This window comes from Microtus ochrogaster, chromosome 18 (assembly GCF_000317375.1).
Source record: "Microtus ochrogaster isolate Prairie Vole_2 chromosome 18, MicOch1.0, whole genome shotgun sequence".
Taxonomy (NCBI): domain Eukaryota; kingdom Metazoa; phylum Chordata; class Mammalia; order Rodentia; family Cricetidae; genus Microtus; species Microtus ochrogaster.
The window spans coordinates 21,424,780-21,440,066 of record NC_022020.1 but is presented as its reverse complement, the minus strand read 5'-3'; the positions used below and the strand labels follow the sequence as shown (position 1 = coordinate 21,440,066).

Genomic DNA, 15,287 nt, shown 5'->3' with positions numbered 1-15,287 from the left:
CATTAAGGCATTATCTGCAAAATGTTAAACTGTTTTTTTTTCCATTAGTAGTTATTAGTAAACTTGAAACAAAATTACCTAAGGGTGTTTTTTAAATACCATAATAAACAAGGCCACTTACTGTTGCAATGATGTCATCTGTCTTTAGTTCTTTTGGCTTGAGAAAATAAGCACCTATTGTAGACCTTTGGTAATTCCAGGTTGAGCAGGATAGCTTACCTTGGTGGCAAGCAATGATACCATCCCAGTCACTTTGACGAGCCTCCTCTTTAACACAGTAAAATCATCAGTCAAAATGTTTGTCTTCCCAATCATTCACCTATGAGCTAGGCATCTTATAGTCCACAAGCACAGATGGTATCAAGGACACAATATTACAACAAGGAGGCTATCTCTAATAATAATCAACTTTCCAATCTAATGGATTATGAACAGAAAAAAAATCATGTATTTTTTTTTGTTGACACATGCAACATAAAATGGCTAAATGAAGCTAATACATCTTGTCATAGATTCAGCTGAGAAAAAAATTATAAGAATAAAATATGATAGAATGTTAGTGTTTTCTAAGAGGACTCAAGAAGAGCTTACTGAGATTTTAGTGGTAAGAGTGGTAATAAAACAGAAATTAGCAGGTAGTAGGAGCGATGGTGGTGGAGCCCTATAGATAGGGGGCCCAAGAGGAACTAAGAAGGGGTTGGAGTAATGAGGAAGGTTAAGAGCACTGGCTACCCTTTCAGAGGACGCAGATTCAATTCCTAGCACCCACATGGTTGTTCACAAACATCTCTAATTCCAGTTCTAGGGAATCAAAGACCTTTTTTCTGGTCTCTATGGGCACCAGGCACATGCATGGTACACACATATAGATCCAAGTAAAACACCTACACACATTAAAAAGTGAATTAAAAATTTTAAACACTAAAAACAAGTATGAAAAATTGAGGAAAGCAAGTAGGTGACATATTTTCTTTGAAGAGGTGGGAGAAGAAAAACTACCAGTCAAAACAAAGACTTTTGAAAGTCATGTTTTGAAGTTAATATTCTACCCAAGAGCCACTAAAGGGTTATAAGTATGACTGAGATGTATGTTTACAACAACAGACAGGAAAGTGATAAAAACAAAACACTCGGTGATAGGTTGTTACTGTAACCTGGAAATAAACTTAAAATTGACAAGTCTACTTAGTTATTTCTTGGTAGTTTTCTATGACCTGTGTGCCTCCTTACAAAGAAGCCCTGTCCTAATGACACAATATTCCAGAGTCCCCTCATGTGCTGCTGACTCAAGGAGCCATCATTAGCAGGCATAAGGTACAGTAAAGGAAACTATAAAACCAAATGTTACTAATGGCTGACAAGAAAAGGGGATTAATACAAAACAAGTTCCTGTTAAAGGTAACTTTTTCAGTGTTCACACCAGATCGCACCCACTTGCGGTCACCTTCTGGACACTTAGTATACAGTGACACTTATTAAAATAGAGGGTATAAACATAAAGCAAAGGAGACATTAAAAAGTATAAATTACTCACCAGCAGCAAACTTTGTGACAGGTGGAAGCCTTACTGACATGGTATTCTGAAGTCCTTTACGTTTAACTATCTTTTTATTTATTAATCCTGGGGTTGGATGAAAGGGATAATAGGAAAGTTCCTTAATGAAAAAGTATGGTAAGGAAAAGTTTTTCACTGTTATAAAAAATGTATAGAACAAAATATTCCTAATTAAGGTAGAAGCAAAGATATTATTACCACTACTATTAAATAATGTCTGGAGTTAGTTAAATCATGAAAATAAGTTGTATGAAATAACAGAAAAATAAAAACACTATTACTTTTTGAGAATACTATAGTCATAGAGTCAAATGAATCAAAAGAGTCAAATAGTGCCAGTCAGTTTCACTGGGATGTTTCAGAATCAAACAAAGTCAAACAGAGAGGAAAGTGGTCAAAACAAAACACTCGGTGATCGGTTGTTACTGTTATAAAAAATGTACAGAATAACAACAACCAAAAAAAAAAAAAAAACCCTATAAAGACCCACGGAGTAACATCGTATGTGTAGCAGCCAGCACATGAGATCTCAAAAACCTCTTCTGAGAATCATCCATGCTAGGTGAGAAGAGGTGAGAAGGGATCACCTCTCCCCACTTTCACTCCAGGAGGAGGCTCCTTTAGCAATGTGGATATGAATACCCGCAGATACAAGGGCATTGGTTCCAACAATGCCTCCTCTGTATACTTCTCAAAGAGAAAAGTGCTAACAAGACAAGAAACGAAGTGATGTGACAAGTAGCAGGTAAGGGTCAGGCTCTAAAATAAGAATTGGTGAAAAGTCCTTAGGCACGAGTCATTCAGGATTGAACCAGTCACCCCAAACCCTGCTAATGTCCCTCTCCTGATTTTTGTCTTTAAATAATGCTCTCTAGAAGGGTGGGGTACCTCCTCTTGCTACTGTACTGAAGAGGTTCAGGCCAGCCTGCAATTATAATAATAAACCTTGCTTTTGTACTTTGGTTAAAAAAAAAAAAAAAGAAAAAGAAAGAAAAGAAATGAAGTGCTGGAACTTCTTCAGGTTTCTCATAGAATCTTAAAACTGATTTTTTTCTTTTCCTTTTTTCATTTTTTTGAGTGTGTGTATGTGTTTTCTATCTTGCAAATGACTTACCATGCCCCAAGCTCTTGTTGAATTTTTCATGAACTGTAGAAAATGACTGTAGAGTTCCATCTTGACCTATTGATAGGAACAGAGAAGCCCCGGTCAGAACATGTCTGGTAGGACAATCCAGCAATGGAGGAGTTGTGTGAGAATTCTGAGTCTGGTGACCTCAGCTACTTCAAAACACAGAACTGTTCTTGGAGTGTGTCTCATGCTCCTCCCAGGTGTAGTGGACAGGAGTGAGCTTACTTTAGCTGTTATGTTTCTGTATGTCTATCTATCCTTGGGGCTAAATACTTTGCTCATGTGATTCTTAACCCTCAGATTATAAACTGCCTAATGTTAGAATAAGGTTGACTACTGTATGGAACTTTAGCTGGCCCTGCTCTCCCAGGTTCACACCTCCAACTAGAGCAGAAACACATGCCAATCACAGATGACAGCGAGCTAGGGTCTACGCAGAGCTGCAGCTTGGAACACTTCAAAGAGCTATTTCAATTGAAGGTTTATAAATACCAAACCAACTGTCTACTGAGTTTCTACTTCTTATTGTTTATTCAAAATAATGCTAAAGAGCAGCTCACTTGCACTTAAAATCTGCTGTCCATTTTGTCCATAATATCTGATCTTGGTGAGAGAAGCACTGTGTCCCATTCTGAATCTCAGCAGCCGTCCTTCGCCTGTAGGGCCATCAAATATCCATATCTGCAAAGAAATAGCATTGTAAGCTGCTTCAACCATTACCATCTGCGAGTAGTTCAGGCATCTTCTGCACACATTAACCAACACTGGGCAGTGCTCACAGTGCCGCTGTCCCACTGATGAACTTCAGGAAAAGTAAGCTGCAATTCTTACTCACTTCGCCACAGTCATGCACCCTGCTTTGTTTTGTTTCGTCTACACCAATCTCATCCCACACTCTTTTAGTCATAAGTTCAAGGCTGATGTATTAAAACAAATGTCTAATAACCCCAAGTCACTGTGCTTAGAGGAGGACAACAATAGTACCCTAAGAGCGTTGTCAGCGCCATTTGTCACGAGCAGTGGCTCTCTGTGGAGAAATGTCAGCCCTGCAATTGCTGTGGAGTGTGCATTTCTCATCTGGTTGATTAATTTCTTGTCTTCCAGATCCCAGAGTCCAATATGGCCACAAGGGCTTCCAGCTGCCATTACCGGGTGACCATCTGTTAATAAAATAAAAACATTAACAAAAACATCCCCCACAAGACAATAATCCTCTCAATGTATAAATTTAATTAACCTGCGCACATTTCTATGCTCTCTTCTACCTTAGTATTATATTAATTTCTATGAGGTTAAACTACAAGAAAACATGTTCTAAAAATACCCTTATCTTTCTAGTGACAAATTTTAAGTGTTAGTTAAGTTACCTGTGCGAAATGAAATGGAAGTAATGGGCCCCCAGTCCTGACGGAACTTCATTAATGTTTCATCAAACTTAATGTTGTGAATGACAACCTGACCAGACGTGAGACCAATGGCAACAACATCCACAGCCGGTGCCTGAAAATTAAGAGATTCAGCCTTTTATTTTCTTAAACAATAAAACTTTTTGCTGATATACACTATTCTGTGCTATCAAACAGAATGAAGTAATCTCTAAAAGGAAAAAGAAAAAAAAAAACAATAATTTTGGCACTATCAGTTATTAACATTCAAGCATTTAACAATGTGTTTTCCAAATTACTTCCCAGCTTCAATTCTGCTAGTCAGTGTCCTTCCAACCCTTCAATCAATGCTGACTTGGTAAGAAAACAGTCATCCAGAAAAGGAGACTCTATGTGAATTCCTATGATTTCTGAGTAGAAGAAATGGGCGAGAAAGGTCAAATCTTAAAACCCTGCAAAGGCTTGTCATAAGCATGGGAACTTAAGCGACCTCCTTAAACAGGAAATAAATGTTTATTAAAAGAAAATAAGAAAAACCCCAGGAAACACTAATGTGTTATAGTCTATTCCAGCATTAATAGTCAGTGAGTACAATGTTTTATGGGCTAATAGAGAAAGCTTCCTTACAAGTTCCTGTCTTAACACAGATGCATATCTGTATCATCATGGAATGAGTCAGGCCATACATCTCATCAACAGGCTGCTAAGTGCCGACTACACGCCAGACTCTAGAAGCTGAGGAAAAAAAAACAAACGGGATCCTTGTCCTCCAGACACATCTGAGAATTGGAGTCTTCAGGGCATACAATCAAACATAGAACAAAGTCAACAGTGGAATACAAATAAACTGAGCTGGTGTGGGCAGTGCAGATTTAAGAAAAATAAGGCTACGCCAGCAAGTAGATAAACCAGATATTCGCAGATGCACACCCATGCACAAGCTTGGCTGACTAAGCCTGAAAACAAAAGCAATTGTTTATGTAAAATTCTACCATCTAATAAATACCAGATCTGGAGCCTCAATTATTTTAAATACCAAGTACAGTCCTGATAAATTTCTTTATATGCTTTATAGTCTCCTTTCCACCAGAGTTATGTCATTTCTGTTACATAAGGCACTAAACAACACACTCGTAAGTGAAATCACCAGGAAATCAAGTACATACAATTACACAAACTTCCATAGTGAAGTCAGTTTTACCTATTTTCAATTAAGTTTCCGAAACTCAGAGTAACAGTTTAAAGAGAAACTAAGGTATGAATTTTTATAAACGTCTAAAAAATACAGTCACTCTAGGAAAGTAAGTGCAGCTACTACTAGCCTTGTTTCTTCTTTAATAAAAATAAAAATACTAACCTGCTGAAGGGCTGTCACTCCAACTTTCCACCCAGAAAATGTATACAGAAGCTTACTACAAGAAGAAAGAGATAAAACTTATTTTTCAAAACAACTATGTATTTAAGAAAAGCAACAGTTCTTTTATCGTCAAGGGATACTGCACTCTCTAAAGGATTCGTTTATCTTTCTCTCCTATCTTCTGCCAGAATATCACAGCTGTGTACATGTTTGCGGTGCCCTCAGAGTCCAGAAGAAGGCACTGGATCCTTTGGAACTGGAGTTACAGACTGCTGTCAACTGCTATGTGGGTGCTGGGAATTGAACCCAGGTCCTCTGGAAAAGCATCTAATACTCTTAACCCCTGGGCCATTCCTCTGGCACCCACGTGCTGTTTATTTAAATTCTGGCTTCAGCACTCACTGTTCTCAGAACATATATTTATTTATTTAATATTTAAAATGTAATCACATAAAATAAATGTTATCAGTATTCCTCACTTTCCAGAAAACAAAACAAAACAATTTACAAGAACTAATTAAGCTAAGACAACATAATAGTAAGTAACAAGTCCACATGGATTTTAGACCTCAAGCTGCTAACTGCTTAAGAGTGCTTAAGAAAAATAACACTATGAGAAAAACCTACATTAGAGTACAATAACAAAAATAAAATACAGGTATATTTCATTTTTTATTACAATTTAATTATTTCTAGAAATATCACCACTGATGGAAGTAATATTTGTATATTACAAGAATTATATAGAACAATTCTGACGCTGCCCTGGATTTCAGAATCAAACAATCAATGAAATAAGACGATGAAACAAAGGTATCAAAAACAATCACCAAAGTATTAAGTCTTAAATTCAATGTGTAAATGGGCATAGTTTAAGTACTCATAACTATGCAATGGCTAAAGTACAGCAAATAACATTAAAAAAAAATCTAAGAAAGTAACTTTCCGGATAAAAGCAGATCTTGGTCAACACCCCTGAACCCAGCACAGAATAGGCAAAGGTGTTCAGCTGAACTGAATACTGATTGAAAACTAAGAAACAGGATTAATATCAACCTTCCCCTTGTAAATTTATAAAGGCTTCAGAAAGGACAACAGGGGAGGAGGACTCAAATGTCGTGTGTTTATCTGAGTGCCCACATGTATGTATGCACAGCACATGCATGCTTGGTACCTGAGGAAGAGGGCATCTCATCCCCTGGAATTGTAATTACAGGCAGTTGTGAGCCACCTGATGTGGGTGCTGGGAACCAAACCCAGGTCCTCTGCAAGAGCAGAAAATGTTCTTAACTACTGAGCCGTCTTTCCAGCCCCTTGTCTGCTTTTTAAGATACTATATAAAGAAGGTTGAGCTGTCGTCCCTTGTTTTTGGGTAAGTATTCAAATAACAGGTAAATATATAATTAAAACCATTTTGGCAGTCTTCCATCTCTCCCAACAGTGGATAGCCAGTAGACTGATAGTGATTAAAGTAACTTCTGTTTAAACAGCATTTTTATTAGTCACTACCCGATTACTTTAGAGAATCTCTCATCCTAACTAGATGGATTCTTCTCCATTACTGAGCTATTAGCAAACACTGTTCAATGGGAACTCACGACACTGCTCGTCATGTGTTGGGGCAATATTTCAGGTGACATAAGGGAAAAGTAAATGGAGAGACTTCATAATCCTTGAGGAAGCAGTAATTGCCGGGGAGAAAAGTGGGATCTTGGGGGTGGGGTGGGTTGGGGGTAAGGGGAGATGGGGAGAGAAAAGTGAGAAGGGGAGGATGGGGGGAACTTGGGGAAACAGGATGATTGGGATAAAGGAAGTCTGGATAGGGGAGCACGGAAGCACAATTCTTAGTTAAGGGAGCCACCTTAGGGCTGGCAAGAGACTTGAACCTAGAGTGGCTCCCAGGAGCCCAAGGCGATGTCCCCAGTTAGTTCCTTGGGCAGATGAGGATAGGGAACCTGAAATGACCCTATCCTATAGCAATACTGACGAATATCTTGCATATCACCATAGAACCTTCATCTGGTGATGGATGGAGATAGAGACAGAGACCCACACTGGAGCACTGGACGGAGCTTCCAAGGTCCCAATGAGGAGCGGAAAGAGGGAGAAGATGAGCAAGGAAGTCAGGACCACGAGGGGTGCACCCACCCACTGAGACGGTGGGGCTGATCTATTGGGAGCTCACCAAGGCCAGCTGGACTATGACTGAAAAAGCATGGGATAAAACCAGACTCTCTGAACATGGAGAACAATGAGGGCTGATGAGAAGCCAAGGACAATGGCACTGGGTTTTGATCCTACTTCATGTTCTGGCTTTGTGGGAGCCTAGCCAGTTTGGATGTTCACCTTCCTAGACATGGACGGAGGGGGGAGGACCATGAACTTTCCACAGGGCAGGGAACCCTGACTGCTCTTTGGACTGGAGAGGGAGGGGGAGAGGAGTGGGGGGAGGGGGAGAAGGGTGGGAGGAGGGGGAGGGAAATGGGAGGCTGGGAGGAGGGGGAAACTTTTTTTCCTTTTCTCAATAAAAATAAAAAATAAAAAAAAATAAAGAATTACCTAAGGCATTTAAAATTAAGTGCTTACTTGGATTTTACATTCCATAACTGCAGGCTTCCCTGTTCACTGCCCAGTAGGACTTTATTCAAGTAGGTGCTTGGATGCAAAATTGTAGAAATTTGGAAAACTGATTTATCAAAACTCAACTGAAGGTATTCTTCTACAAAAGTAAAAATTATTACATAATTATTGTTTATGAAATAATTTTTTTACATCTTCATATACTCACATCTACTACATAAGGGTAAATATAACACACCAGAGACTTTTAAACCAAAGACTTACACATTAATCTATAAACATTAATTTTAAAATATTTACTTTATTTTGCATATGTAATGGACACACATGTGCATAGTGTGAAGTCAGAAGAAAGTGGACGAGAATTGGTTCTCTCATTCCACCATGCAGGACTTGAACAGATCACTGGCAAATGCCTTTATCTGTTGAACCATCTCACCTACCCTTTATCCAATAAACCTTTCTTGAGAAATAAAATGTAATACAGCAACTTGTAAATGTCATTTAGACTACCAGAAATAATAGTGTAAATACTACTATTCAAAATTATACTGCCAAATCAGTTTACAGAAAGGCTTAAAAATTATCCTCAGGATCAACATTAGGATTTTATGATTCAATAAAGCAGGAAAGAATGCTCTAAATGAAACACAAGACCTGCAAAGCTCTCTGAGTCACTGAAATAAAATGCGAAGAGAAAAACTTCATCAAAACCAACCACAGTAATGATTACACATTTCCTCACCAGAGCTTGCAACAGAAAGGAAGGCAAGTGACAGCCCTGCGGAGCAGGGGAACGGCACAGCGAAGAGAAACTTGCTACATGATCAAAAAGCTCTTAGAAACTGTATATTTACTACATTTAAAATTACTCTTCATTTTGGTTTTTATTTCAGTTTGTGATTAACAGTGTTTCAATAATTTGTCAAATATTTAGTATCAAAGAAGATACACTAGCTGAGTGGTGGTGGCACACACCTTTACTCCCAGCATTCAAGGCCAGCTTACAGTCTACAGAGCTGGTTGCAGAACAGTCAAGGCTACATGATGAAATATCCTGTCTCAATGCATCCCACCCCAAAGGCACGTCGGAGCAGGGCAAAGGGAAGAGTGTGCAAACATCAGAGCGCTACTTTAAGATGGCCTTGCCTTTTAGTTATCAGCAGTTTTACTTAAAGTCACTATAAATAGCTCCAGAAAGAACCTATTTCATTGTGCTGCTGTGACAGCATCAAGAAGCAGCCACATCTAGACCTTTAGACACCTGTCTTCATAGGAAGTACTTTCCCTTCCATGAGTAAAAATAAAACAAAGGGTTCTTAATTTCAATGAGGAACTAGGATACTCCCCACAAGGCAATATTACTTACAAACATACTCACTGTTCAATAGATCCAGGAGGTGACAGTAACTAAAAATGCAAACTGGGACCTCAAAAGCTCCAGTTCAGGACCCACACCCATCCTGAGAGGAAAGCTAGGGATAACCTAGTGGGAAGCTCCTCACCTTTGGAAATTTCACAAGCTCTTAAACACAGTGCTGCTGCAAAACAACACTGACTCATATCCTTTGAAAATGGAAGAATATTTACTTTCAGGTTACAGGATCTTCAAGTTTACAACACTCATCTCCTTTACTTACAGTTGGAGCTATTACCCAAGAATGACTCAAGTGTGAATGTGTATCCAAATTCATTTCACAGAAAAAACCACAGCAGAACCCAACTGTGGAGAACGTCAATGGAGAATGTATTAGCTGAGATGCGCACACTTGACTTACTGAGAGTAGTGCACAGTCTAAGTAAAACTGTCCGCTCAGAACCCTTTTCCTTGTGTGCTAAATGCTCTCAGTTTTATGTGCACATGTGAAAACTCTGGTATAGAACCTAGTTTTCAAAGACTTTTAACTACATACATAAGTATATATAATATCCCAATGTACAGAAATAGTCTTACCTTCTGAATATATGTGCCAAATAATAAGAATGCTGTCAGTATCCACTGAAATAACGTGATCGCCAAAGGGTTGCAAAAGGTGGATTTCTGCCTTATGGCCCTTAAAAGTATGTACTATCTATAATATCAAAGTTTAAAAGAAATTCATGTTACTCAGCCCATCATGTATTTTCCAGAAAGGATTAAAATGCTGATGCTAAGAAATGTAGTCCAGCTTTTGACCATCTGAGATTAAACAATGCAATAATAAGGAACCAGGCCTGTTCAGCTGCTCACTCAGCCAATTCAATAAGGAAGTGAAGTATAGAGTAGGAAGACATCCGAAATGAGAGCTCATCCTCTGCTGCAGTTCAGCAAGTGGCATGTGCGTGCACACACACACACACGCACGCACGCACGCACGCACGCACGCACGAACGCACGCACGCCCCCATTCCAAAGCTAGAGTAACACCGTGCATCCTAGAAAAATGTACGCTACAGAAGCCTGGCCTCCAGATTCCACCAGAGTGATATGCAGATGAGATGGGGAAAATGATCAGGACTATTTCTTCCTTATACCTTTCTGGTTTGACAAAGAAACCCTTTACAGTAGCTAGTCCTTCCATAACTAAATTACTTTCTCCTCCAGGGTTTCAGTCCCCACCAGGATCCAATAATTCTACTCTTCGTTTGGTCCTTTGGCCCAGCAGGTAGTCAGTTTCCCAATAGCTGATAGATCCAGTGTCTCCCTATTTCTAATTTATTCCCCTAACCCCAAACATACAGTGAATACTTCTTTCATTAAAGTGCACACATACACACACACACACACACACACACACAAAATCCATCTTCTCTTCTTTAGAAATGGACATAAAAATAACAATAAAGCAAATTAAAGTAGTTCATAATTCAAACCTCAAGGTGGGTGGTGATAGGGCATGCCCTTAACCTCAGCATAGGAGGCAGAGGCAGGTGAATGGACTTCTGTGAGTCCAGCCTGGTCTATACAGCGACTTTCAGGACAGTCAGAGATACTATGTAGAGAGAGACCCTGTCTCAAAAAACAAACAAATGAAAACCAAAACAAACCTCTTTATTACGGGCAAACGCAGAGAAGACATTGCCATACGCAGCAAAGACTAGCCTCTCATCAGCCGCCATGCAACAGATATCCTGTGGGACAGAGTTACCTGGGAAAACAGAAAAGAATGCGAGTTGTTAAGAGTCTGGGATGACTGGAAATCTTAAATATACATAAAATATTTTCATAACTGTAATTCAAACATACATATATTTAAATAAAAATGAGTATCAAGGTATATAATTTTGACTTCAATATCATAAATATGTATGGTAAGCAGACATAATAGAATTCTAAAGAAAAATCTTTTTAAAAATTTGGAAAAAAATCAAAACAAACAAAATTCTGGCAGACGGACAAGTAAGTAGCTATCACTGTAAACATGTTAAACAATATAAAGTTTATTACTAATTCCAAGAAAAATTTAAAAGTAATTGGAGCTCATCCTGGAAAACTCTATACAGTATTCTATATGCTGACCACTAAAACAATTACATACACTATGGTTTCTACTCAGACGTTTGCAAAGCGAATATGCCTATTACCCCTAGCCATTCTCATATGATCTAAGTCCTCTTTCACCTACATAATTGCACTGCCTGCTCTTTCTTGTTTCTCTCTTAGGGTTAAAGAGTTTGGTAGACAGAGGATGGTCTTGGGTATTCCTAATCCTGTGTGTTCCATTTGGGGATTTAGGTTCCACAACAGCAATTTTGTAGAAGTACCAATTCACCTTCTTACTCAATTTAGTTCACTCTCTTCTGCTGATTTACTTAAAACAAAACACACAGGGTCTAGCTATATACAATGAATTCCTTAAGTCTTCCATCTAACAAGGGTTGTATTTGAAAGTAAAACGAGTCTCTCTCAGCTGCCAAGACCTTAGTCTGTTAAACGGCCTTCAGAAAAAATATATACTTCTCACTGAAAACAACAAATTAAATTGACTATCTATCTATCTATCTATCTATCTATCTATCTATCTATCTATCTATCTATCTATCTGGAATAAGAACGTAATTGGTCCTTCCATAACTCAATTCCTTTCTCCTCCCTGGCTTCAGTCCCCACCAGGCTCCAACAACACTCTGCCTTGGTCCTTTGGCCCAAGGGGTGGTCAGTTTTCCTAGAGCTGATACCATCTGATGTCTCCTGCCTCTAATTTCTTCCCTTAACTCTTAACATACAGTGAATACAGTTTTTCATTAAAGTTTCTTTGTATGCACACACACCCTAAATATCATGCCAATACCTGATTCTGGCAAGTATCACACAAGAGCTAGAAGATACACTCTGAAGAAGAAAGGGACAATCAGTCTCTAAGGGCACATTACCATAAATACACTGTGACAAAAAAGGGAAAGGGAACTGTAGAGCAGATCCTCTTCACAAACATCACTGAACCACATCATCAAAGACAGGGAATAAGGCTAGCAACAGAAGTGCCTCCCGACAGAGCACCAAGTGCCTGAATCCAGAAAAGTCATATGGAAACGTATTAAAAAACAATAGCAAAACTCTGTACTCTTCGTAAGCACCAATTTTCATCTTGAGATGAACTTGCTGTACTATCTGTTTAGCATGCGCAAGGCAAGGGTTTGATTGCCAGCACAGACAAATCAGCCACTAAAAAAGAAATTAATGTCGATCATTAAAATGAAGTTCTGATGAACTACAACTGCATGACATGACAACTCACAATAAAACACGACTCTATCCTGCCTGTTAAATTTATTATGACAAAATGAAAACTAAAGACAGCAAACAAACAAATGTGGAAGTATACTTACTTACGGCAACCAGTCTAAGTTTCTGAACCTGTTTTTAAAAAAACAAAAAGAATTAAACACATTTTCAATAATAAAAACAATTACAATACCCAAGACCCCAAAATTAAGTTATTACCTCCTAAATAAATTTGCTATGCTGTCCTTGCAAAGAAAGATATTAACTGATCCTAATCTGTACTGCGTGCAGTGCCTGTATTGTCACCTGTTTTACTAGGAGTGATGAGTTAAGTGACAGACACACAGCCTCTATAAATGGTCAAGAATAAATATTTTAGGCTTTGTGGGTCACACAGATTTTGATTGTGGCCTGAAAGCAAAACACATAATAAATGTGCATGAGTAAACTCCAGTAAACCTTCACGTACGATACTAAATTCTAATTTTTACATAATTTTCATGTCATAAAAGCTAACTCTCACGACTCGCTTGCACACTGGAGCTCCCTGATCTTAGTGTGCGGGTAGCAATCCAGCTGTGTGACATCAGGGATCTTACTTAGCTACTGTGTACCTCAAATTTGACCCTTCCAGGAAAAGAAGGAGGAGGGGATTATAACACACATTATAGAATCATTCAATGAGGTTTTGGGTAAACATCTGTAAAACAGAATTGAGCCAATCACACAGTAAATATCCAACAAATATTAGCTATCCAAAATACGGTCTATCCAAAAAGCTAATTTTCTTGTACTATAAGCTAATCTGTAGGAAGTCTGATGGCATGATAAATGCTGAAGGACAGCCAAACGATAGAACAAATTCGATTATGAACGTCTTGGCACTTCAGTGACTTGAACACAAAATGTTCATTTTTTTACTCTCAAGTCATTCCAGTTTCAGACAAGGAACCGGTTGGCATGAACATCACAGAGCCGTAAAAAAAGATCATGCCCCACACATCAGGACAAAATGAGACCTTCAATGACTTGGTTTTTCAGCAGTTAACCTCAATACACAAAGCCAAAGGAAAAATTCTCAGTGTGTCCTTTTTTAAAGCAAAGCATTTGTTTGCCAGCAGAGTATAGGGACAGGTGTGTTTACACGCCACAGAGTACCAAGAGCTCACCAGACTGAGGGTGCTTTCGAGAACTCTGAACTGAGAAACAGAAAAGTTATACCTTGGCCAGGAAACTTCAGCAAAGCCCCGGGTAGGCAAGCTAGGAGGAAGCATCAGCACAAGCTTGTACAGGGTGAATAGCCTCATTATAACCACTCAACATTACTAAACCAGGCCGTCAGAACCCAAGAGCTCTTCCTTCAGCCGCACCTGCTCGGGCATCAGTTCATCTGCCTCCCAGCCTCCAGCTGTATTAAGAACTTACACTCTTTTGCATAAAATAACAGAATACGATTGTAATGACGGATAAGCTATTAAAAGTTAAACACCATCTCTAAGAGGAGGGGCTGCTTCCTAGCCGACTCAAGGATGCTGCCGCATGAGAGCAGCCTTGAGGGTCTGCAGTTTCACTGAAGACTTGGGTTGTGATGCTCAAAAACCTAGGGAAATTGGACCTATTGTGAAGAGTTCCCTAAATCTTCATCTCACCGTCTTTATTTCTTCCACTGTTTTAGCCTGAATTTCCAACCAAACGTTGGTGGCCAATTATGCAATAAAACGTCCAAGAGATCTTGTGGGGAAAAATTACAATGAGGGATGGGGTCTCGCCTTGTTTACAGCCTTAGGAGGAAGTATGTAAACAGACAGACTGTCAAACAACTGAGACGTTCACCAGGAGCTTTCCCCCTGGGCCAGAAGATTCCTCCGAAACTCGCCCCCAGGTGAACAGATAGCAAGGGCTCGCGGATGCCAGGAGGACAGCGCAACAGGGAGGGGTGACGTCAGACAGGGAGGCAAAAAGGGAAACCCTAGGAGGGTGGGAGGCGAAAATGGGACTACACCGGGGCAGTTCTGGTTCCTGGGAAGCGGGTGGAGGAAATCACTCACGTCATACGTGTGGAAGCTCTTGCCCACGCAAGTCGTCACATAGAAGCGGCGCTTGAGCGCGCTGTACCGCACCACGTGGGGAACGTCGTTGCTGAACAGTCCCAAGGCCCGGAACCCTGCGAACAGCGCGCTGGCCGTGCGACCTTCCACCTCGCTCTCCATCTCCGCCTCAGCCGGGGTTCCGCTCGGCTCGCGGCCGGGTGGAAAGTGCTCACCGGGCGCTGCGGCTTGCCTCATGGAGGATCCCATGCCGGAGCAGTGCGTGAGGAGTGCTTCCGGGATCCGGCGCCAATTGCGCTATCACGGCCCGGCTTCGGTGTCACACAAAAGCACCTCCCCCCGGAGCCCGCAGGCCAGGTGCAACTTGGGTTCCGCGAGTCGCATTATTTTTCTGGCTGGTGTCGCCTTGGCGTCCGTTTCCTGTTGATATCGGGGAATCACTCTGAAGGGTCACTGAAGTAAAATACCCAATAGTTTGGGAAGGACTTTAATGACAAATGGGAAAGCCTAAAACTGGGATTATAAAAA

General features: G+C 40.0%; 1 protein-coding gene across 2 annotated transcripts in view; it reads right to left on the bottom strand.

The window, feature by feature from the left end:
- Nucleotides 1-15,018, bottom strand: part of Wdr36 (WD repeat domain 36) — a 35,721-nt gene extending 20,703 nt beyond the window's left edge. For both annotated transcript variants that reach the window (XM_005355888.2, XM_026783584.1), the window contains exons 1-12: nucleotides 14,760-15,018; nucleotides 12,816-12,843; nucleotides 11,034-11,134; nucleotides 9,961-10,078; nucleotides 8,013-8,145; nucleotides 5,427-5,481; nucleotides 4,052-4,184; nucleotides 3,669-3,844; nucleotides 3,245-3,365; nucleotides 2,670-2,735; nucleotides 1,535-1,621; nucleotides 122-267 (exon numbers count right to left, since the gene is read on the bottom strand). In XM_005355888.2, coding sequence (XP_005355945.1) covers nucleotides 122-267; nucleotides 1,535-1,621; nucleotides 2,670-2,735; nucleotides 3,245-3,365; nucleotides 3,669-3,844; nucleotides 4,052-4,184; nucleotides 5,427-5,481; nucleotides 8,013-8,145; nucleotides 9,961-10,078; nucleotides 11,034-11,134; nucleotides 12,816-12,843; nucleotides 14,760-15,008 — 1,413 coding nt within the window. In that variant the 5' untranslated portion in view covers nucleotides 15,009-15,018. The remainder of the gene's footprint in view (nucleotides 1-121; nucleotides 268-1,534; nucleotides 1,622-2,669; nucleotides 2,736-3,244; nucleotides 3,366-3,668; nucleotides 3,845-4,051; nucleotides 4,185-5,426; nucleotides 5,482-8,012; nucleotides 8,146-9,960; nucleotides 10,079-11,033; nucleotides 11,135-12,815; nucleotides 12,844-14,759) is intronic.
- Between the last annotated feature and the right edge of the window lie 269 nt (nucleotides 15,019-15,287).